General features: G+C 42.5%; 1 protein-coding gene across 2 annotated transcripts in view; it reads right to left on the bottom strand.

The window, feature by feature from the left end:
- JAZF1 (JAZF zinc finger 1) overlaps window positions 1–25,800 on the bottom strand; it is a 304,692-nt gene that overhangs the window by 195,941 nt on the left and 82,951 nt on the right. Inside the window, exon 1 of one of the 2 annotated variants that reach the window (XM_054692438.1) lies at window positions 10,865–11,028. The exons of the other annotated variant lie outside the window; for it this stretch is intronic. Coding sequence (XP_054548413.1) covers window positions 10,865–10,937 — 73 coding nt within the window. The 5' untranslated portion in view covers window positions 10,938–11,028. Of the gene's footprint in view, window positions 1–10,864; window positions 11,029–25,800 lie in introns of those variants that run through there. 2 annotated transcript variants of the gene reach the window in all.

A 25,800-nucleotide genomic window follows, 5' to 3' on the forward strand; every position in this document is an offset into this window, starting at 1 on the left:
AGCAGCTTGCTTTCCCCACTGTATGAAGTGTCAGCAGCGCCGCATGTAACAGAACATGCTAAGTGTCAGCAGCAGGCATGCGACGCCATACTGGGGTCCGAGGGAGGTACAGAGAGTTGAGTGCACAGGAAGAGCTTGGTTCCAAAAGAGAGGAGTGTTACAAGTTGCAGGAAGAGCCTCTAATGTCTTGAGTTCAGATCACAACATCTTTCTTTTTTCAAGGTCAGGCATTTATTCTGAACCCTATTATCTTACAACGTAAACCTATACCAACAATGAACTTATCTCCCCAACTCATAATCGCACCTCTGAAATAAGTAAGAACCGCTCTTCTGCACATCAAATGACATACATGACACACCATAGACTCCTTTCTTGATGCTATCCCATAGCTCTCGGTTGTCTTTTATTAATTCTTATTTTGTATATATTTTTACATGATATTTCATTTTTGTACAATGTATGCATTTTCATCTCGGTTATAGTCCCTCTGAAATTCCCAGCATATTTCTTTTCAGTTTTTACCCACCAGAGCAAAGATGGCGATACGTTGAACTGGTACAGCGCTGGAGAGCCTACAATTTAATTGATTAATTAAAATTTCTCTGAAAATCCTGCCTCAATGGTCTCCCCCCTCCAAAAAAAAATCTTCAATCCTCCTTCCAAACAAACTTTTGCAATTAAACTTTCACTTCTTTCCTTTCTCACATTACCATTTGGAAACGTTCTGGCTCTTCATTAAATATACTAAAACACAAGTGTTAATACTTTCCATGAAAGTATTTTTAACCTAATTCCTAACCTGCCAAGATTTCTGCAGGACGTCTCACTCGCCATTGGCCACCCACATCCAGACCCCCGGCTGGACCTTCCACCCAGTGACAGCGCTCACAGCTGACTAAAGGGGTTGGAAGTGATGACAAAAACATGCTTGGTTCACAAAAACAGGGAACATGAAGGGCACATCTGTGGTAGAAAAAGCACAAATTTGGAGAGGAAGCTGCTTTCGATTTGCATTGTGACTGCCAGGTTCAGAAGGAGAGAGGGGCTAGTCCAAGCCTCGTGTGGCGGAGACCTGGCATTCATAACACGTTCTCGGTATTTGCTCAAAATATGGAACAAAATTAACAATAAAAAGGAGGGGAATTGAATACCCCCCGTCAGAAGATATTAAAGAAATCTGTGGTGCTGGAAGCATAACAGTCTGAAGTCCAAGAAAGAGCAGCATTTTCCATTCTAATGTGTCCCTTGAAGGTCTTTGCTTGCTTAAGCTGGTCCTGCTACAAATGTGGTGAACACTTCAAATGCAGTTCACACCTCAACCTGAGTCTGCTCTCACCGCCCTGCAGCACTATCCCAGTTCTTTCACTTCAGTGAAAAAGTGTGATAATGTTGTCAACCCACCATGTAAAACTGACTTGAAACAAACTGCTATAGTCAATGTCAACCTCCTCCAGACCGACTGAACTGTATGCAGAGTAGCATGCAATAAATAATTATGCAATTAAAGACATAGCATGAGCCCACAATGGAATTTAATCTGTTCAAGCTGAAGAATACAGTGCATTTAAAATAATTGTTACCATATTTACTTATCGATATGACTATATGCAACTCCATGCTTAAATAGTATAAAACAACCCTTAAAGCCTGGCTTTTCATGTCAATTGGTATGCCTGCACCTTTGAGATAAATATCCCAGACGTGTTCTTGTAGAAACTTAAAACCTAGAATTGTTGAAATTAGAAAATACAGAACAAAAAGAAAATATAAATAAACTGTAATTCAGCTCCCTTCCATTCCTACTCAAAACATTTTAGAAGATATAAATGCTTAACAATGACTATTTCAAAAAGCTGACATGGGGTGAGGGGAGCAGATAAGTTTGCCTTTCTTTGTACTTTTTATTGTGGACATGCATACTTTTAATTTTTTTAAAAACTAATTTATATACACAGGCAAATATTTTTGGGGGGCTCAAGTTTTTTAAAACTAAAATTGTGGTTATACTGTGTGAATGACAAGGAAGAAATATTTTGGAAAAATACAAAGACAGCTCCTGTCACCTTGTTCTCCCTCCTTCCCAAGCTTGGGGACTGAGGTTGTGGTTACCCTTGTACTCTCTGTAGGCACTCCTACACTCCTAGGTACTCCTGTGTCGGCAGGAGGAAAACGTGACCAGAAATCTTTATTTCACACAAAACACAATATTGTTTCCTACATTTCACTCATTAGGTTTGGAGAGGGTCTGCTCAGTCCTCCAACAGATTAATGAAGCAACTGACACCTAGGAAGGTCAGGTACACAGAGCTGGTCATGCCAGCACCGGGCCAGCTCCCTTCTCCAGAAGCTCCCCGCCCCGCCCCCCCCCCCCCCCCCCCCGCCCCATCTCCGCCCCAGCCCTGGCACTGGCCAGCCCAGATTGGTTTGCAGGCCTCTTCGATCTGCAGTTTCACCTGAGAGAGGGTAAGTCCTCAGATCTGCCCTGGATTGTGGGGACATTGGACAGCCTGGCCATGTGCAGGTATCCCCCAAGTTCACAAATCAGTTGTGACTACATACTCCCCACCTGACTCTTGGACCTGAATCTTTGCGTTTTGCTCTATTTTCATTTTAATTCAAAGTGGTTTGTTGGTCTGAGTCAATGAATGGTTTGGCCTACAGCCTTCTCCCCTCCTGGAGGTACACTTTAAAGCTACCAAGGTGTGGGGCCTCATGGCACAAGGGGTTAAGCATCAGCACTATGAAGCTATCAGCAGCTACTGTAGTACAAGTTCAATCCCCAGCCAGGGAGCTGACCAAACATATCTCAGCAGATCTCTCCTGTCTTGCCAGCTGCTCCCCTCAGCAGTGTATTTCAGTCTATCTGCCTCTTCTGCTCCCTACTCTGTCTCTGGTGAATCCTCTCACCCCCCGCACCTCTGGCCTACACCCTAGTTCTTCTATGCATAAATTAATCTTTAAAAATTTTAAATAAAACCACCAAGGCATGCTCCCTTTGAGGAACACCAAGCCCTCCCACCTCATGACAGTGAGTGTAACAGCCCTAGCCCTGACTTTCAGTCTCTCCATCTGGGGAGCACTGGCTGACAACCCAAGAGGGATAGCCACTCTGTGGTAGTCAGTTTCAAAGTAACTAACCTGCCACATGTGAAAGCTCCTGGATTTATGAATTCTTCTTTGCAATAAAGGGAGAGGAGGTTCAATGACAGTTTTGTGATTACACTGTCAAAGGGGTTAAGAAACAAAGCATAATAAAATATTTATAACTGGAAAGAAACGGTATAAGAAAAAGGAACTCAAAATGCCAAATGAGCACAATCATTTAAGTTGGTGTAGATGCTCAAAGAAAGAATCATTTTCTTCAGTTAAAAAAAAAAAAAATCAGAGACGAGGCTTTTGCCCTGCAATATAGTCTATCATTTTCTTATGTTTTATACAAATACAGCTAAGTACGAGTATTACATGGGAGTCACTGCACAATTTCCCCAATGCCTCATGGCTGCTTACACAGCATTCCTTTTTCAGGCTTCCGGGAGAGGATGTCTCAATTATTTGCCTGAAATGCTTTACTTTGCCCCAGATAACAAGTCAGTGCCACGATGTCAGAAAAACAGCCATTAAGTGTTAGTTCAGGTCACTGAATAAGGGTCACTATCCAGTCCCCTTCTCTCCAGGCCCTGGTCACCATCATTCTCCTCTGTCTCTGAATAATTATTCTTTCAAAGGAGTAATTCCCAAGTTTAAGTTGTGAAATAAACTGAGACCTGAAATGGGATCTTAATATTAGGTAGAGCACCTTAGTAGTCAACAGAAAAGCAGTATCCCAAACCAAATCAGAAATTCAAGCTAAAGAAGAAACAAAAGATATTTGCAGGGTTTTTAAGACTAAAGTAAAAATCAAAATCAACAAGCAACTATAAACCAAGAGACACATTACAGGGGGGGAGAAGAGGGATTAGGATCAAAACAAGGGAGGGTGAGAATTATATGGGGACTATAACCAAGATAAAAATGCAAACATTGTGCAAAAATGAAAAATGATGTATTTTTTTATATAAAATTAAAAAAATAGTAATTTTTTTTAAAAATAAATAGAAACACACGAACACACAGAGTGCCATTTCTAGTCTATAGAACATGCTATACATTTTTATGGAAAAAAGATTCATGACTTATTAAATAATAAATATATTAGAAGAAACAAACTGAGTAAGCTACTGCTAAGCAAATAAGACTTTGTAAAAAAAATAGACTGTCATTCTGATCTTTAAGTTTTGCAAATGATTACTCATTCCCACTGTGTGAAGTGCTCTCTCAATTGAAATTTAATTGACAATATTAGGGATGGACTGGTTTTAGAACAAAGGCCCCTACCCCTACTCCCCCTGGAGAGTCCCTTGTGGAATCCCACAGGCCTGGAAGGAGACTTTGAAATGACTGGTCCAAAACAACCAAATGCCCAAAAATAGATGACTGGATCAAGAAGATGTGGCATATATACACAATGGAATACTAGTCAGCAATCAAAAAAGATAAACTCATGCCATTCGCAGCAACATGGATGGAGCTAGAAGGAATTATGCTCAGTGAAATAAGTCAGAAGGAAAAAAGAAAAATACCGGATGGTTTCACTTATAACAGGAATATAGGGGAACCAAATAAGACATCAGTGTAAAAAATTAACAATACAAAACACAACAAAGCAAAAACAGACAATTACAAACCAGAGACATCCTGCAGGGGAGGAGGAGGGAGCGGGATCAGAGGGAGGGAGGAGCACAGGAGACTGTGGTGATGGTGCACAGGTGCATTGGGGAGGAATTTCTATGGGGACTACACATGGTGGGAGGGGAGCAAACATTGTTTAAAAATGAAAATGATGTAAAATATATATAAATTAAAATAAAAACAAAAAAGGGAAAAACTAAAATGACCAGTCCGAGTATTCATAAGAAACATCAAATATTACAACAATGACTACTCCTAAATTATGTCCTCATTTTCTGGAAAGAAATCAAGGATGAAAAGATAACATGTGCCTAGAAGTAAAATCTGCTGTTGAAGAGTTCTCAGAAACTAAGCAGAACAGAGAGAAAGACTGCAGAGTCAAACTGACCTGGGTTCAAGCCCTGACACCTCAATTCAAACTGGTAACCTGGCATGTCACTGAGCCTGGGACCTGTGCACAGGTATAAAGCGGCATCTGTGGGGTCAGGCTGCTGGAAGGATGATCTGAAATGCCAAGTGTAAGGCTCTCACAGGGTAAATGGCGTCCTTCTTGACTATTCCACGATCTGCATCAGTAACAGAGGCACAGGCCTCCCCACCCCCACCCTCGCCCTCCTCCTGCCCCACACACGTTTTTTCACTTACTGTAAGTCACATGATTGACAGTGAGCCTATGGCAAGAATGTAAGAAATATTGGGTAAATATGGTAAAAAAAAAATACATAGTCAAAAAACTTAGCCTATTTTAACTTTCCCTTACTTTGCCATTAACAATTTGGTTTGCAAATCTTTTCACCTATCTATGTGTATCATAGTTGGTGGGTTTTCCCCTCAAAAACAGGGTCGTGCTGTACATACTGTTTTGTAAAAATAACCTGCTTTACTCAACAGTATATACTAGACAAAATTTCTTTTAATGGTTTAATGTATAGTCGGCCCTTAAATAATGTGAGGGTTGAGGTTATGAAAGAATGCTCTGAAGGGAAGCCTTATTGATAAACATAAGCAGCTGATTAACACATGTTTTACATGTATGTATGTAGATTGTAATTTTACTGTAAACAAGAACGTTATAAAAAATTGTAAGAGAAAATGTTTATATTACAATGAGGTATAGCTATAGAGCAGTTTTATATTATTTATAGATACCATAAATAACATCACCTGTTTACAAAGAAATTGTGTACAAGTGGACTCGTGCAGTTCAAACCCAGGCTGTTCAAGGGCTGGGGTTGAGTGTCATTTCAGCAGCCCCAACATTAATAGATATTTAGGCAAATCCACTTATTTTGCTGCAGAAAAAAATTGAACTATGTAGTCTTGCAAAATACTTGATTGATTTGGAACTTACTTTGACACTTGCTATTTGGATCTTCAGTAAGGTCATGATAAAAACAGGAGGACCGAGAGCAAAAGCTCGCACTGGCATTTGGAGCATCTTACCCCCACGACGCCTCATACAGGCATGCCCTCTCCCATTCTCAGTGTAGAGACAAAGCTCGCATGCTCAGAAGTACATGTTTAGGATTCTAGACTTGGTTGGACTCAAGCGGCTTTGATTGGATGGGGTCCCTCCGCAGTATTAAAACTGCTCTAATTGCATTCTTAAAGCTGCTGAAGGCTGACAGCTTCCGCTCCCGCCTCATTATCAGAGCACTTCTGAGCAGAGCACCTGGTCCACATTTATTTCAATGGCCCAGGGCAAAATGGGAAGGTGCTTAATGTTCAACCACAATGGTGACATTTTTATGAGACATCCAAGGTTCAGAAACAAATAAATGAAAGGCTTGAAAGGAGCACGAACAGAAACCGTGACAATAAAAATTCAACATTAATATATCAATTTTAAGTCATATACCACCCATACACTTGGGGTAAGGCCAAAGGTTCAGGGCAGGATAAACAAAGGAGAAAAAAGCTGACACCCAATTCCTCCCATGTGACAGGTTTCCCTACGAAAACTGATAAAATATTTAAGATCACTGGTGTAAGATGTGAATTCTGAATTCTACTTAGGATAACAATGTTATTTGTACCAACAAGAGAAGGAAGAAAATTCAGCCAGAATTCAGTCTGCTCTAAATGCATAGTCATACCTTTTCTCTGGTTAGCAAACACAATTGCTGTCTTTTTCCATTTAAAAAAATTCCCTTTTGGAAATAAAATAAATGACTCCTTCCTTACACAGATGTTTCCATGAGAAAACCTTGTGCAAATATGTATTTAGAACTTTTAAATAAAGGTAGAACAGGAAAACATTTCCAGGTAGATCACAGCAGGTCCAAAGTAAACATCACATCCTATCGCATAAATCTGTATCTAGAGACGTCTTGTCAAGGGGGATTTTGCTCTCTGCAGCTGAGTATTTGCAGAGGACTTAGTATGCAGACGAGAACCAATTTTAAAGTCCTGAAAACCAGCTGCGGAGCATTAGTGAGCTCTACCCTCCACGAAGAATCTGTTTAAAGAAACGTCAAAAGTAAATATTTGTATTCTTTTACTAAACACAACAATGACACTCACATTGGAATCCAAGAAAATGATGAATGAAAAATTATAACACCAGCGCTTTACAATGGGAACGCTGACTAAACTGAAACTAGCAGGACTTACTAAATGTTTGGTCTCTTAAGAGAAAAAGAGAAGGATAATTAATCAACCACACTTGGAATTTTTTTTAGCTATTAGTGGCTTTTGGTATTGTAATTTTATCTTTCTCAAGCATTTTTCTTATTAAGCCGACCATACAGATGTGTGAACATTAATTGGCTAGACTGTAAAGGCTTTAATTATTTTACTGATTTAAAAAGGCAATTAAGCAGCATCTATTTTTCACATATTGATTGTACCTACTCGGGCTTTAGAGCTGAATTCATGAATCATTGGGCAACTGGAATAACCACAGACTCCTATTTGAGCCTTTTCCCCTCCTTTCCCCCATTACAAATGAATAAAAAGCATTTCAAATTAATTACCTGATAGAATAGAATCACCCTAAGTAGGTTAAAAAGAAAAAAAGATGGCAAAATCCCGTTAGTCTAAATTCCTTAAGTAAGTGGCCCAGTGAAGTGACCGCTTGTATGGCTGCCTATAGGCCCCCCCAGCATTCAGCCTTGGAATTCGGGAGCTTAGAAAATTCTTCATCTGGGTTTTCGATGATGGGGTGCTTCACTAAGTACCAAATTAGTTTCACTGGACCTTTACTGCATTCTGCTGTCATTCTACTCAAAGGGGTGGAGTCTGGAGTTCTCAGGTAGTTCCCAGGTCACCATGGAAACCAAAGTAGTTACTTGGCTTCTCTACATGGTCCAGGAGTCTCCTTCACTTCCACCTCTGACTACCCTCCCGCCTCCTTTCTGTTTAAGATCCACTGAGACTGCAGTGGTGCTGTTGATGGCAGTCCTGAGGAGGCAGACACCCCCGCCCATCTTTTCCTGACATAAGGACACACCAGGTCTCAAAGGCTTTCACAAAATGCTGTGCCAGGTGAAAAAACTGAGAGCTGCCAAGAATAGCTGATTTCCTAGCTTTGGTGCAGTCGGCCAGCTCTACTTTAAGAGGTCCCTGGGATGATGAGAATGGACCACTTATGGGCAGAGACCAAGACTCGGGTAAGGAGACCTGGCTGGATTCAAGCACTGGATCACATCTCTTTGGGGTCAAACTGTGTGCAAGTCATCTTTAAGCCTCTCCAGCCTTAGTTTCTTCATATATAAAATGGGAATAATTATATCTGCTTTACCTATTACAGAAAACTGCTGAGACTTTCACATATGCAAATGAAAATTTTTAGTAAACTGGAAACTAGTGTCGCAAACGTCAATATTTAAGTCATGTCCTTCATTCAATCTCCTGTGCTGCCCTCTTGTGGTGATCAAGCTGCACTGCTACTCAAGAAAATTTTATGAATCAAGGATTGTATTACGAAAGTTATTTTTATGTAAGAAACTCTTGCTTGTCAGGCTAGTAGAGAGAGCGGCACATGACAAGAACATGCAGTGCAAAGGAGCTACTTAATGCCAAAGCAGAGCCTAAGTTTCACTGATACAGAACACAAAGGAAGTTTAAGAAAGAATCCCAAATTTGTCAACAGTGAATTCAGACACTAAACTACTCATTTTGGGGGGCACCACTAGCCAAGGATATATTTTTACAAAGCCCAATATTGGACAAAATGACATCTAGGAGATCAGTTGAGCATTGGGAACCCTTGCCCTTCCCCCTACTTTGAACATAATTATTCAAGCCAGTGGAATTGTTTATAAGCGATGCTAACAAAAAGTCCTGCACAGATCTCCTGCACTCCAGACTAGGACACTGGACTTTCAGAACTGGCAGACACCGTCACTCCACTTCTTTCTTTATAGTTTAGAAACTGAAGGTCCAGATACTTTGGAAGACCTGCCTACCTTGAACCATGACCACTAAGTCCTCATGGCACACAGACTCACACCCAGCAGCTTCCTGCTTCCATTTTTATCATTTTATAAGTCACAACTCAGAGTACATCTTTATTTCCATTTCTCTGTGACACTGGTGTCATGCAATAATCAATACTGAAAGCCATGGGAACCAAAATTAATTATCAACATTATCATTTAAAAGAACTAATTATGAGAATCATGGAAGTAACAAGTATCTGAAGAAATGACTTGAGAATTTATCTTTGGGTTAGAAAATGTTAAAATACCAGAGACGAGTCAAACCACAAACTAAATCAATAAATAAATACTTGCTGACAGATTGAAAAAGCATCCAGAGCTTGACTCTCTAAAATGCTTAATTAAAAAATATTTAGCTATGCTCACCCTGCAGCAGGCTTGGTTTTAACTACTTGGCTTCTTACAATTTCATCACAACACCCATGTCTGGAAATGGCATTTACTGACTGCAGCATCAACCACACACCATACTGGTTGGTTCGGCGAGCACCAAGGATCAGAGAGGTAATCTGTTAATGAGAAGATGTCAAGGCTCCCTGGAAGAAATAGAGCAAGCTGGTAATTTGGTGGAAATCAAGAAAACCCTGATGGGAACAGCACAGGGAAAAGCAGCTGTCAGAGCTAAAAGATGCTTTCCACTCTTTTGACTTCTGTGCAGCAGCGAACAGTTAGAATGTGACCAAGTTTTTGAGACAGACTAAGGTGAGCATCACCACCCCTCAGTGAGACAGGAACAGACTCCCCATTATGATACTGAGCTGATGAGAGACACATGCAGGTAAGTAGGAATAACTGCAAGACCGCAAGCCCCTTGTCTGGCTCCAGCCTAGTGGAGGGTCCGGCTGGAGTCTGGGCGGGATGGACGTACAGAAAAAATCAGGAGCAGCTTGTAAGGTTTGCTCCTAACCAGTAATAAGGCGAGTAACTGCCACGGGTGCTTGCGTTTGTTCTATTTGTCCACACTGGCCGAGTCAGGACTTTAGGGATTTAGAAGGGACCTGGGGCTGGAGAATGCAGAATCTGTGCTCCTGGGGAGCTGGTGGGGCCTGGAAGCTCGTGTAGGCCTCTGCTCTACCACTAAGCCTCGGCCAGGAGCCTGAGGCCCTGCAGAAGGATGTGGAGCGAGACCAGGGGCGACAGTGCTATGCGGGAACTTAACAAAAGATGACGTGTGCGTGAGGCGGGTGTGCACTCAGACCTTATGGAGACTGATTCAAAATGCATTTATATTTTCTTTCCATCTTCCCAAATAGGAGAAAAAATTAACACGGACTGAATTTTTCTATGTAGTCCCATACTAGGAGATTCTTAGAACAAAACTACATTCTCATACTTTCTTAAAACCCCATAAAGCTCCCATACTAACCTACATTGCTGGCTGATGATAGTTAATAAATGTTTATTGAATAAGTCAATAACTAAGTATCAAGGGGCTTGGCTAGCGAATTTCTAAAATTATTTTCAACCGAAATAGGCTACCTTTTGAGATAGTAAATACTTATTATTTAAAAGTCCCTAAAGCCATTTTAAAATAGAGTATGTTTGATAATTATGAGAACATCTACGGAGACTTAAAACGTCAAGGACGGTAAGGGTATCGCTCACATTTCTAACAAACTGCAGTGAGATTTGATAGAAACTTTGGGGAGCCGAAGCTCACCCCCTCCAAGACACAGCACGAGGTCACTCACCTCTGCGGCCCTGAGTGGCATTCCTCTTGGCTTCCACTTGTCTTGGTCCAGTTGGGGTATGTTTTGCAACCATCCCAGGCCGGGTAGGGTCACTGTCCGTTCGGGCAGCTTAGAAGAGAACCTTGCAGCCCTGGGCATCATCCCCACAGGTTTCTGAACAGTATGCAGGGGAGACAAGCCAGCAGGGGACAGCATCTTGGGCCCCCGCGAATCTCTATAAGCTCCTTCCTCCGGGCTTCCTCTGGCATGTCTTGTGCTCTCCAACTCTCGCAGCTGCGCTGAGTGATGCAGCCCTTATATCCCTGACCTCTAGGTCCAGGTGCGCCCACTTACGCATGCCCACACCACACCCCAGGTGCCGCTGTCAGGCACAAGTGCTCGAGCCCACGCTCCCAAGCGCCTTCTGCATTCGCAGCATAAAAGCCTAACCAATTCAGTTACCCGACAGGATGCCACAACCAAATACCATAAATTGAAGGGCATGCGGACAACAGAAGCATACTGCTCACAAGCTGGAGATGAGACGACCAAGGCCTGGCAGATGGGGTGTCTGGTGGGAGTCGCTTCCTGACACCCTGTAGCTGTGTCCTCACCAGGAGGAAGGGGCAAAGCAGCGTTCTCTGGCCTCTCTTAGAAGAACATTTAGTGCAGGGTAAATGAAGATACTCAGGCTTTTACGCCCCTGGCCTCCTCTATGGCTATCACCTGCAGCCTTAAAAGCAGAAGGCGCTTGGGAGTATGGGTGCAGGGCACGCGTGCCTGCAGGCGGTACCTGAGCTGTGGTGTGGGCATGCGTAAGTGGGCACACCTGGGCCTGGCTGCGGCTATAGGGGCGGCGTTACTCAGACAGCTATAAGAAGACAAGCAACGACTGCGAGAGGAGACCACAAGAGGAAGGAGCTTTTAGAGATTCACGGGGGCCCAAGTTGCTGTCCCCTGCTGGCTTGTCTCCCCTGCGTACTATTCAAAAACCTATGGGGATGATGCCCAGGGCTCTAAGGTTCTCTTCTGAGCTGCCTGAGTGGACGCTGACTCCATCGGGCCTGGGATGGTTGCGAAACACTTAGGAACACTAATTCCATCCATGAGGGCCCCGCCCTCCTGAACTAACGGCCTCCCAAAGGCCCCATCTCTTAATACTGTCACTTTGGGGGTTAGGATTTCAACACGAATTTTGGGGATTGCACAAATTCAGAACTTAGCACCACTGTACTCTCACCTGAGGCCATTTATTTTGCTCCTGTGCAGGAGCCTCCTTCTCTATCTGACCTTGAGGTGTTCTTGTTCTCAAGGATCTTAGATGTTCTACTCACTCCTCAGCTCTTTCCTCTTCTGCATTCTCAGTTAATACAGTGTGGCAAATGTTCTCAAGTCTCTTCCACCAGCTTCAACAACTGTCAATGGTGGCTATTTGGGGGCTCCCAGCTCTAGTATGTTCAGAATAAGAGGCATCCCCTGTACCTGGTCACTGTATTCTCATCCTCTCTTCCTGAATGAAAGGCACCCCTGTCCCTTGCTCAGCATCCCCTAAATCGCCAAGGATCATGGGCATTCATTCCGGATGTGAGTCACAGCAACCACGACCAGGGCTTAGCCCTGGTGCCCCAGCTTCTACCCCAGGCTCCAAACAGCTACCAAGACCAGCTTCTAAAACACTAATCTAACCATCTCATTTCCAGTTGAAAAACCCTTCTAGGCCATCCCATAGCACCTTAGAAGTCAAAACTCCTCAAATTCGGTTCAAATGCCCTTCCAGTCTTGACCATTGCTGCGGGCTCCAGCTTCTCCCTGACTCAAACACCACTTCTTACCTCCTTGCCAATACTCCAGATTGACTTGCATTCCCTTCCCCACCTCCCTGTAACAGTCCTTTCCACCTGCCTCAAGCCTCTGCTCCTTCAGCTTTTTAGCCTCTGGAAAGTTTAGTCTGAACTCCTTAAATCTAGATTAAGCACCCCTTCTGGGTGCCTGTAGGGTAAATAATTGTCAGGCTTTTCTGCCCTCCTGCCATTAGGACAGATGATGGATCCCTGGGGTCCTGTCTGCATGCCTGATGGCGGGCACCTGGAGTAGGGTGTGGGCATACATAGGTGGGTTCATCTGGGCTGAGAGGGCCTACAAGGGCGGCGTCATGGGGATGCCAGAGAAGCAGAATGACCAGAGAAGGAGAACAAGCAAGAGAGCACGACAATGCCAGAGAGCCCAGGAAGAGTGAAGGTTCCCCGGGGGCTAGGAGGCCTGCCAGCCTCCTGTCCCCTGGCACTCCTGCCTGTCGTGTACCTGGTAAAACATCAAATAAAGCCTGAAAATCCACCGAGGCCTCCAGGACACCTCCTTTACCCTGTCTGCTCAGATCATAGAGATTCTGTACTGAGCCCTTCCCGCTGCTATAGCGCCCCCTCTGGGTCTCTTCTAATCCCTCAGTGTAGCCCTGAGGCCTAGTTTGCAATTTCCTGTTTACTCAGTGCCTCCCCTCAATTATTTTAATTCTTTAGGGCTGTGTTGTTCATATGGTGGCCCTAGCACAAGACTTGTCACATGACAGGCGGTCGGTAAATACTTATGAATAATATTTTATTTTATATTTTATGAGTAATATTATATTTTACTCATGAGTTCTTGACCTCTGAGTTGTTAAATACAAGGTGGAGATACCGTGGGTTTTAGAATAAGATAGACCTGGTTTCCATCCCAGCTTCACAGTTCACAAGCTACATGATCTTAGAAGGTAGGAAACTTTTTTTTGAAGATTTATTTATTTTTATACAAGAACCAGGGTACAGGCCAGATACATGGAAGGGTGAGAGGATTCACTGGAGACAAAGCGGGGAACAGAACAGGCAGACTGACGAAATACACTGCTGAGGGGAGCAGAAGGCAAGACAGGAGAGGTCTGCTGCACCATGTGGGAGTCTCGCCGGCCGGCTGGGATCGAACCTGTGCCGCAGAGGCTGCAGACAGCTTCACAGTGCGGCGCTCAACCACCTGTGCCACCAGGGAGGCCCAGAAGGTAGGAAACTTTCTAAGGCTCAATATTCAGAGCTGCAAGAGCTTGATAAGCCCTTAATTCACAGGACTGTTGTGAGGATTCATATATATATGGCATGTAAAGCTTCGAGTGCATGGTGTTAATTTTTTATTTTTTCAAATGCAGTGCTACAAACTTGTTTATGGCTGTATCTATCAGCACCACTGCTGCCATCAGGGACGTTGCTGAATTTCTTTACGTGAGCAATTACTCAAAGAAATTAAGCTTGCCCACTGGCCCAGCCCATTCACACGGGGTTCTGCATTATTGCTCAAGCAAACTGGTAAGTCTAGTGCCAATCAACTTGAGTATTACAGGTATTATGCCTACATTTTACATGTTATGGTCACAAATGCAACAATATAATGAAAATCATTTATTCCTTCCTGGGATGACTGCATACAGCAGAAAACAATTTAGAGGATATTCTGATAGACATGTCAGGCAGTACAAAGACTTCTGAACTATATACCAGTCTTGTCCCTACCAAACTACAGCCTGCTGAACAATCTGGAAAAGCCCCCTTGCCACTGGGAACTCCAAGATTTTTTTCCTTTTAATGGTTTATTATTTAATGGTTTTATGCCCTTCAAGGGGATTCCTATTTTTCAAAAGAAGGGAAGTAGGGAGAGAGGGATGGCGAAAGGAAGAGAAAGGTAGGAGGATGGGAGGAAGAAAACCTAAACCTCACCCATCACTGTGGATTTAACAGTCCTGCTTTACTGATTTTATGACACAAACAAACCTCCCTTACACACTGTACCCCACTCCTCTCCCCCCCACCACCGCCCTAAACACACACACAAGACAAAAACAAACTAACAAAAAAACCCTTTTGGGTCAGGCCAACTAGTGGCTTTGGAACCAATTACAAAGTACTGTAAGATGACTTTTTAAATTAAAACTCTTAAACCATCCAACAAGTCAAGTAAATCGTGGCAGCTGAACACCCACTTCAAAAGTCTGGTTTCTGACCATAGCCTCCCATCCACTCCCCTCAGATTCCAGCAGAGTTAATCCTGACTTCCTGACCTTTGCTCTCTCTTAAAGAGAAGCACTACCCACTGAGACCTTAAGGGTCCTCCAGTCCTTCCCTGACGTGAGGACAGAGAGCCTGAACTCCCGAGGGGCCCCTCCCAGGGATGTTGGGCAAAACCTCTGTGCAAACTCACCAGGCCTTGGGAGGGAGGAGAGCTGGTCTTGGGTGGCTCTTGGCAGCTTCCTCTCACATCAGAACAAGAGAAATATGTGTTCTAATCCAGAAAGGTAGGTTGTTGTCTTCCCAAGGTTGCTTATTTCAAGCTTTGTCCGGGAAATCTTACTGATTTTAAACTGAAACATGATTTTATGTGGCTACCAGGCACAAAGTCCCAAAGGTATTAATACTGAATGACTTTTAAATGTCTTCTGATACGTACCTGCTTAGCCAGGTTTAAAATGCCCCTTTCTAGGTTAAAATGAATGATCCAGGGCCTCCCCAGTGGCACAGCAGTTGAGTGCTGGGTTGCGAAGCTGCCCGTAGCCTCTGCAGCGTCCGTTCGATCCCTGGCCGCTGGGTGAGGGTCCCACATGGAGCGCAGACCTCTCCTGTCACGCCCGCTGCTTCCCTCAGCAGTGTACTTCGTCATTCTGCCTGCTCTGTTCTCTGCTCTGGCTCTGGTGAATTCTCTCACCCTACCGCGCTTCTGAATGTGCCCAGTGCTTGTATAAATAAATAAATCTTTAAAAAAAAAAAAAAAAAGGAATTATCCAGCACCTAACTAGAGAGTATTTCCTTAGAAAAAAAATAGAACAAGATGACTGATAAGAAATCCTTTTTATTGTTTAAAATTTTTCTGTATAAAATATATGAAACTTGAATTTTTTATTTGTCTCTTAGGTCTTCACAGACCTACAAACAGATAAATGGAATACGTAAATCTATTCCATTAAATATCTTTGTCCCCTAGGAGTAAGACCTCATATTCAAAGTGTCATCCCAAGTAATTTTTTATGACCCAGTTATAAACCCCTCCAAAAATGGGGTTTACAATGGAAGTGTTGACATCATGTTAACTATTGCTCTGCAAACAGAGTCCAGTAACAAGGCCCATTATATTTATGAGGCAGGTAAAAGTCTGTACCCATTAATCACAGAGCCATAGTGACAGATTCTAAGTTTGAGGTCCAGCAAAATTAATGTATCCCATTTCTTGCATCATTGACACCAAGAAGAAAACTTGCAGGCATTTTAATAATTGTAAGGCTCCGACCTATTTACATAAATCAGGGAAGCAGGCTTGCTGAAACCTTTTATTTATTTACACCTATTATAATTAGTTCTTGCACATCTGCAAACTACTAGAGAGGGTTTTCCTTTCCCACAGATAATTCATGAGAATGACATGCATTTGCACAAACGCAGGCTCTAATGGAGGCTGTGGCAGTCGTGACATCTCTGCAGACATACACCTACCCCTCAGCAAGGTCGCACCAAATTGTGATTAATTACCAAAGGAATATTCCACTCCTAAAGTATAATTCAACATTCCTATATAAAGCAATCTAAAATGTCAGCACTCTGTCTTTATGACATCATGCCATCCCAATAATTCTGTTTTACAAGTAAATTCCTATTATACATTAATAAGGGCTGTTGGTGGCTAAACATCTTGCCTCCCCAGTAATGACTCAATTGAAGGCAATTAGGGAAGCCAGGTGCAGCTGAACTGGGTACTCATAAAAGTTTTTAAATTTTACTATTTCCGTTTGATTTTGGAGGAGTGCATTCCAATCTGCCCAAATTAAAGAGGAAGCCACGTCCATGTTTTTAGTTGTTGTGTTCTGACCATTACGGATAACCCCTTCTACTATTTCTTTGCTCTTTAGAAGTCAACGATCTGAGGAGTTCAAGTTTCACCTTGAACATCAATATTTCACAGCCTGTCAGAGTGATCTCTCTCTCTCCCTCTCTGTCTCTCTCCCTTCATTTAAGACTTCTCAGGCAGCCCTGAGTAGTAAAACTGATGCATGAAAAGAATTTTACTCACTTTGTTAACGTATTTTTGTTGTGATTAGCTTGGGTCAGTGAAGGAGACATCAAATTAAGTTTTATGTCATAATAGGAGTGATGATTTCCCCATTACAAGAAAATCAATTTCCTTCTACAAACACTAAATAAAAGAATTAATAGTATAAAGACTTAACACATCTGAAGCAAGAGAAAAGGTTACCTCTGATGATGACAAATATCCTCACAAGTAGAATATTAAAAAGACTTAGCAACATAGCCACACAAGTACCCACATCACCTTGTAGGTAACGAACTCTTGAGAAATGTCCTACCTGAATGACATTAGAAAACATGGATCCCTTTATTTAGCCCTTTATGTTTTTCTTCTTTTTACTCTGTAACTTATACTTATTTTTAAAAAATAGTTGACTGTTACAATCAGTTTTCTGATGCCAACTGACTAACAGGTTTTTGTGTTTTGGCGTTTTTTCAACAAGCAATAGGAATTGTCTGTATATTGAAGATCAGATAGACACACATAACCGCGTACTAGCTAATAGTCCAAGGGCCAACAGCATCTTTATAAATCCTATTATTGACAAGGTGACAGGGTCTCACAGAACCACCTGGAGGGGTGGGTTGGTCCAGCTGCTTCAGAAGTGCTCATATTCTATTTCCTTTCAGAGGACAAAATGGCTATGATCAATGCGAGTAAACATCATTTTCAAGTGATACCTAATTTTCTTTCTTGACAGTTCTGGAATATTCTACCTCTCCCACCACCCAGGAAAACCTACATTAAAAAAAAAAAAAAAAAAGAGCAGTACATAATACCACTTCAGAAAATAATATGGTTCAGAAATAAACCATTTAGGGAATTGTAGGTTTCCATTTTCTGAGAAAAAAATCACTGAGGACTTGTTTACTTAGGATGTCAAGTTCCAAAGGTAATTATTTTACTTTTTTCTTTTCTTTTTACTTTACCAACCAGAATGAAGGCAGGGAAGAGGCATTCTTCTGTGTGAAACAAGGACTGTGAAAACTAACCTTCACATCATTGTCATGGGTCCTTCCTTTTCTTTTCCTTGATCAATGACTATTCTCCTGAGGGAAAACTTTTTTTATATTTTATCCAGTGTTTTCTTTTCTTTTTTTTTTTTAAGATTAATTAATTTATTTATTTATACAACCACTGGGTACAGTCAGAAGCATGGGAGGGTGAGAGGATTCACCAGAGCCAGAGCGGAGAACAGAACAGGCAGACTGACGAAATACACTGCTGAGGGGAGCAGCGGGCGCAGCAGGAGAGGTTGTCACACCATGTGAGATCCTTGCCGGCGGCCAGGGAACGAACCGGCGCTGCAGAGGCTGCGGGCAGCTTCACAGCCCAGCACTCAACAGCTGCGCCACCAGGGGAGGCCCCTGAGGGAAAACTTTTAAAATACTGGTTTTAAAAAGGGGAAAGTCCTGGTCAACATCCTAATATACTAGCTTTCTTCTCCCTGGTTTTTCCATAGTGGGAATGCAGGAGGTAAAGAGAGGGGTTTTGACAGGGCCAACCAATGACGCAGACAAGCCATTTCCTAGTGGATGTCTCCCCAACAACTTCTGAGCTATATCCAAGTGCCCTCACACAGATCAGAAGAGCCCTGGAGGCCAGGGGGGCTGAAAACATGCCTTTATTGGAGCTTCAGAGACATACGGGGCCCAGGTCCACATGTGAGAGTGTCCTGTGAGGGGGGCGGCCAGGCACGGTCTGACTGGCATGGGGTTCTAAAAGTTTCCTCACTTTATGTAGCTCAACCTCTTTGTTTTTCTTCAAATCTCTGTTTCATATTGCTAAGCCTTTTTGTGGTAGTGGTGGTTGATTCTGAGATATTTTGCTTCTCAGCAGGCTTCAATGTCTTATAAGGAAATGCAGTGACTCATTAATAAATGCTATTGGTGGTTCACTTCTTGCCATTAAGGTGCTACTAGGTTGCAGGTAATTGGACCTGGAGACCCTCCCCCCAAAATTGTGGACCGTGTCTCTCTGTTCTCTAATTACACAAGAAAACCTCAGGACGTCCTAACTTTAATAGCAGTGCTTCCTGCTTAAAGATCAAAGTCAGAGGCAGTCTAGCCAGATTCGCTGAAGGACTGTGTCCTCTTCCTTCAACTTCTAGGTCTTACCCTACCAGCCCCCAAAGGAAAGGGGCTGTCTCTGTTCCTGGGGGGTGGTCCTCTGATCCTCCTCTGCTGGAACTCTATTATTTTCACCTGCCACCATAGTTATTTCACTAAATCGCCCTCCGCTTCTGTTGCTTCATGCCTTTTTTTTTTTTTTTAAACAGGGATGGGTGTTCATGTGAATTTCTCTAAATTCATTCTTATACGGGTCTTGATTTTCTCATGTTGATCCCTTCCTCCGATGCATTTTAATTTATCATCTCTGAGCTAGGAAATGATCAAATTACTAGCACTGTCTACATTCATCATACTGTCAACCACCACTGAATAAAAATGCTATCAGTGACATAGTTCCCATCTGGATGGAACGTTCCAATGAGCTATAGAGGGACCATGGAGATGAAAACCAGAAGTTAAAACAGTAACAGTGCTGGATACTGAGGGAAATTTAAGCAGCTAGTCTTTTCCTTATATGCATAATATCCACTGCTTGTCAAAATCAAGCTCCAGTGAAAAAACAATTGCACCATTCAGACCCAAAAGCCCATGTTAAATCTGGGTCCCCTAAAACCTAACCATGGCACCCCCAAATCCTTCATTATGTCAATGTTAGTCAGGGGTCAGGGTTCCAGAGTCAGCTGGTGAGGTCTTCCACCCAAGGTCACCTGTTGACATGGGACAAGTTACTCATCCTCTCTGAACCACAGAGTCTCAGCTGTCAGTCAGTATAATGACAGATCCTCCCTGGCTCAGCCAGAATTAAGTCAGAACTTCAGTGCCTGCAGCCTTATGAACCTGACAATCAGGAACTGCCATTTGCATCCTCCTGAAAGACAAACTTCCCTGCTTACTGAAGACAAGATATTTAGTCAATGCAAATTTTTTTTTTAAAAAAGATTTATTTATTTATACAAGCACTGGGTACAGTCAGAAGGGTGGGAGAGTGAGAGAATTCACCAGAGCCAGAACAGAAAGCAGAACAGGCAGACTGATGAAGTACACTGCTGAGGGGAGCAGTGGGTGGAGAGGTCTGCGAGCCATGTGGGACCCTCGCCAGGCAGCCAGGGATAGAACCGGCACTGCGAGGCTGTGGGCAGCTTCGCAATCCAGCGCTAAACCGCTGCGCCACTGGGGAGGCCCTAGTCAATGCAATTTTAAAGAGTATACCCCGATATCTTCTTCAAATGCTTAACTTGTCCATTCTTTACCGTATTTTTCATGACATTACTAAAGCACGACATAATAATCTATAGTTGGTTTTTAATATAAATTCTAAGCTGATTCGGTGCCAAAGGGAGGTCATTTTAGAGTTACAATGCATTCAAACATTTAACACTTTCTATTCTATCTGGACAAACAGTAACAGTAACTCATTCTATATTTGAATGACCTCATCTGAGTATTACAACACCCTTGAAACAGGTATGATTATTACTTCTGTATCACAGAGGGAAAGAATGAGATGGAGCTACTTAACTTACCCAAGTTTACAAGGCTAGAAACTGGAGCCCAGATTGAAGCCAACTGATCTGACTTTTATCCAGGCCTCCTCATCCTGTTTGTCTTTCTCTTTTCCTATTAAGGTCATTCTTTTTTTCTACTTCATGGATTTTGAAATTTTATTTGAAAATTAATTAGATGTATTATTTTTCTAATCCTATCAGGTGAAATAACATCATTATTATTTTATATACTTTTGAGAGTTATACTTTATTTTTTCATTATGTCTTAAGCAGAAGTCCATATTTTCATGAATATTTTATGTTTCCTTCTAACAGTCATGCCATTTTTCACAATTATTAAGAACCACAGTTGTTAAACTAGGTATTTATTTATGAGGCATTTTCCCCTACTCCCGATGTGCTACCATAACAATTTTCACCACTGAGAACATTCTTAAAATAGTTTAGCTTTTTTTATTTAGGTTTTACTTCCAATAAATCCACTTTTAGAGAAAAGGAATAAGGTTTTAATGTCTTGTATGCTCTTAAAATCAACTTAATCAAGTAACCTAAAAAAAATCCTGAATGAGTATCTCAATGTAAATTTAAATACATATATAAAAGATCAAAGGGAAGTCTGTTTAATGTAAAATTTGTTTATTACTTTTGAGTTTTAAAACTCAGAAATATACTCCAATCCCTGCATCTCTGTCAGAACAGTGAGCATGTGTGTGGCCCAGCCAGGAAAATAGCCTCATTTTAAACCATTAGGGTCCTTGAATCCCATTTGATGGAACTTGAAAGACACATAGCTTTTATCTTAGCATGTCAATACATCAAAACCTTGTAACATCAATTCAGCGATAACATTTCATGTAGATGAAGGGTGTCATTACAAGAAAAAATAACTGTTTGCCAGCATGGCTGTACGTACACAGTGACACTCACATTTCTAGAGAAAACAGGGCAAGACTGTAGAGACCTGATATTTTTCTTTGTTCTCTCACTTAGGGCATATTTGGAGTGCTATATGTGATCCCATGCATCTAAGTAAACACGGTATTTGCACATATATAAAAGGCACCCAATGAACAGAAGTTAGTATTTCAGCTATCAACTTTATCTTCAAATTACCTTTTCAAATCTGGCAGCAATAACCTAAATTCTAATATCCCACTTTAGGGGAAAGAAAGCAGAGTCTTATCAACCAATGACAAAGTAGAGAGAAAAGGAAATAGATATCTTACTTTAAGAAATTACACTTCCTTATTTTGACTCCCACTTAGTTAAAATACAAAGTTTGACTGAACTTGCTGTTAAAGCTGTGTGCAGAAAGTGAAGAAACACTTACAAAGGGGGGAAGAGGACTGACTGCTTAAGATAGGTCACAGAGGGCCTCCCCTGGTGGCGCAGCGGTTGAGTGCTGGACTGCGAGGCTGCCCGCAGCCTCTGCAGCGCCAGCGAGGGTCCCACCAAAAAAAAAAAAAAAAAAGATAGGTCACAGAACTGCCTTTAGAAATTTCTATCTAGAAATTTCTGTTCATAGGTAAATAATCACCTCTTTACTTCATGTAACTATAATCCCTTTATTATCACATGTTCCTTAAAGGATTTTTTTATGAGGAATTCTAGTGCTAGCTATGTGTATTTGAAGAACAATAAAGGGCAATTTTTTTTTAAATCCTTTAATTTTAATGTTTCAACACTTCATTTTGATTTACCACCCCTATCTCCCACCACTATTCAGAATCAGTGAATTTATGGTGGCAAATAAAAAAAGACCGCTTGCATAGCTTCAAATTCAATTCTTTGAAACACTCGATTCTTGATCTGTGATCACTTAAATATCTTTGTTTTTTCAATTTGCTAAAAATTTGTCCTGGTTATATGACCATTTCATGTGACTGAAGTCCAGGCCGTGGGCTCACTGAGCTGTTTTGCTGATAACCGTCTAAGTTAGCAGGACGTGACCCACTTAGGGGGAATCAAGGAGCTCCGTGGTGACATCTCACTTTTCACCACTGAGCCCCTCCTGACAAGCACTGTCAGGGTCCCTGCTTTCCAGGGGCTGTAGCCCCGACACCCTGTGGCAAGGCCTGAAATAGCCAGTGACATGGATGCCTTTAGAAATGGGTCACTGACAACATAAGGGGACTGGGAGCCAAAGCAGGAGGGGGAGGAGCAAGTTCCGTGCTCAGCAGCACTTAGTCCTTCTCCTTCACTATCCAATTGGTCATTTGCAAATGTTGTCCAGTGCTATACAAGCTTATCATGAACATGGAGACACCCGCAAGACAATCCGAGGTCCAGGCTCTCATGGAACCTGTATTCTTGTGTAACAAAAGCAGGATATAGAAGATAATCTATTCATATAAACACAAAAATAACATCATTTCACACAGAGATAAATGTCCCCACAGCTCAGAAATGGGAGACATGTAAATATCCAAAATGTAAGAATATGAAATGTGGGGCCTCCCCTGGTGGCACAGCGGTTGAATGCTGGGCTGCGAGGCTGCCCACAGCCTGCAGCGCTGGTTCGATCCCTGGCCGCTGGTGAGGGTCCCACATGGCGCGCAGACCTCTCCTGCCGCGCTCGCTGCTCCCCTCAGCTGCGTATTTCGTCAGTCTGCCTGTTCTGTTGCCTGCTCTGGCTCTGGTGAATTCTCTTATCCTCCCGTGCTTCTGATTGTACCCAGTGCTTGAATGAATAAATAAATGAATGAATAAAAAATGTGATCATATCATCATGCTTTATACCTTTGACATCGGCGTAAAAGTTCTACTTGCTGTGTGGCAACAGACTTTTTTAAAAATCAAGAAAGACCATATATAAACACAAATAGCACTCTGCCTATCCAAAGTCCATCGTTTCCTTTCACCATTAACACAGATCCCTAATGTTCACCCGGAATAAAGCCTTCATCTGTCAGCCTCAAGCTGACAAGCTGGCAGGGCAGAAACCAAAGAACCAAACTTGAAAAAGGACAGTCTTTCCAGGCCCAGCACCATCTCTTCGGGCTGCCTGGCTCTGGTGTTGGCATGTGCAAAGTCAAGCCCACGCAGCCTGAAATGCTTGGAGGCTTGGACTGGGCCATGTCCAGGAAACATAAGCTAACGTGTTTGCGACTCTATATATGTTAGTGAGCTGTTTCTAGATTACTATCTGCTGAAAAGCAGCCGCCTATCTTACAGAAATGCCACGAGGGAAGCATGAACCAGCAGGCACAGAGCACTTGGAAAAATCTAGAAGAAAATATCATGGGCAAGCCAGCTCCAGCCTCTCCTCTCACTGGGACACCACCTCCATCCCCATTCTGCTAATGATGCCTCCTGTGCTCCACAGGCCTCAACTTCCCCATCAAAGCACGTTAGCAGGAGAGAGTAAATTGCAAAAATAATCTGCAGTCCCACCAAGGTAGAAATCTTGCCCAGAAAAAAAATGACACCCCAGAGAGACAGATGGTCTTTATTCTGTGGTTTGGCTAAGCCCTAAATTCCATGTGTCCCTAAGAGTTTGGCATCTCCCAATTTGAGTTCTTCACAGCATCAAAGGCAAACCACTCTGACTAGTCTTAAAGGCCCATCCCATCTATTCACTGTCCATCACATGCACAGCAGCCATTTCACACACTCGCTCATTCGCCTGGACTTGCAAGGCCAGCCCCCCACTGACGCCATCCCCTGCCTCTGTGCTGCCCCTCGGCTACCTGTCTTTCAGGCATGTCCTCCCAACATGCGATGAAGGCTCCCTTCTCTTAACTTGGGGTCCTCATAAGATATCAAGAGATTGTTGCAGTCAGCTCAGGCTGCCACAACAAAATAACATCTACTGGGCAGTCTCAACAACAGAGATTTATTTTTTTAAAGTTCTGGAGAAGTCCCAGATGAAGGTGCCAGACAATCTGGGTCCTGGTGAGGGTGCTCTTTCTCATCCTGTCCTTACGCAGCAGAGAGGAAATTCCAGCATCGCTCTCTCTTCTTATAACGGTATCAACCCTTTATGGGTTGACATCCTCATTCAACATTTGTCACCTTCTCACAGCCCCCATCTTCAAATACAGTCACATTGGGATGTCATCATGTGAGTTATGGGGGACACACATATTACATCTATAACAGAGGGAGGATGGTGTGAGGTGTAAGGCACTAAACAGAAGGGTGAACAGAACTTACACGAAGGTTGCTATAGAAAAGGAACAAGGCAGGGACTGTATCAGCTTTTAGAACTGGAGAGAACAGGAATAAGGAATGAGAGAGCCATAGTATAAGGTTTGCCAAGAGGTTTTTGTAGTGAGGAAAAAAAATATGTGCAAAGCCAGTAGTGTTGGTTCTTTTTTTTTTTTTTTAATTATTTCCTTTTATTTATTTATTTATTAAATATTTATTTATTTATACAGCACTGGGTACAGTCAGAAGCGCAAGAGGGTGAGAGAATTCACCAGAGCCAGAGGGTAAAGCAAAGCAGGCAGACTGACGAAGTACACTGCTGAGGGGAGCAGTGGGCAGCAGGAGAGGTCTGCGCACCATGTGGGACCCTCGCCCCATGGCTGGGGATCGAACCGGCGCTGCAGAGGCTGTGGGCAGCTTCACAGCCCAGCGCTCAACTGCTGCGCCACCGGGGAGGCCCTAGAGTTGGTTCTGAAGCAGAACAGAATATAACAAGAGGCCATGCTTGGTGTTACTCTCCAAAGGCCACGGATATGTGACTGGACCATGTATGTAGAAAAAACCTCTGCTCGACTTCCATGTCATTGAAATAAGTGAAATCCCTCACAGACAAAAGAATGAAAAACAATCCACTAAAGGAGCTGAGGAAAAACCTCTCTCATCAAATTAAATGTTGGATCTTCTAAGCGCATGAATGAAATGATTTCTAGAAGAACTCCACATTTCACACAGTCATGCATATTGTAATGGAGGAATCAGGAGAAAAATTCATAAAACTGCAGTTCAAATCTGTTTTGGAGAAATTTATTTTTTTACTAGAAGACAATCAGTGAATATTTTATAAAATATTGTTATTCTCTCTCTCTTTTTTTAATTCTAATTTACATCTCTCAAATGAACTGAAACATTCTAGTTTCCCAGTGTGGAAACCCAACAGCAGTGGGAGGCTGACTATGAATGAAACACTGGCTTATACTGCCCTCTGCTGGTACACTGACCACACTACAACTTCTGTAGTTTACAAAGTTGCCAAAAGGCAGCCCAGTATTTTGAACCAGTAAATTCAAGCCTAATTACTAAAAACAGGTTGTGGAAAATATTAGTAAGTGACTTAAATACCATCTGCACCACATCA

This window comes from Talpa occidentalis, unplaced genomic scaffold (assembly GCF_014898055.3).
Source record: "Talpa occidentalis isolate TD23 unplaced genomic scaffold, MPIMG_talOcc4v2.1, whole genome shotgun sequence".
NCBI lineage: Eukaryota > Metazoa > Chordata > Mammalia > Eulipotyphla > Talpidae > Talpa > Talpa occidentalis.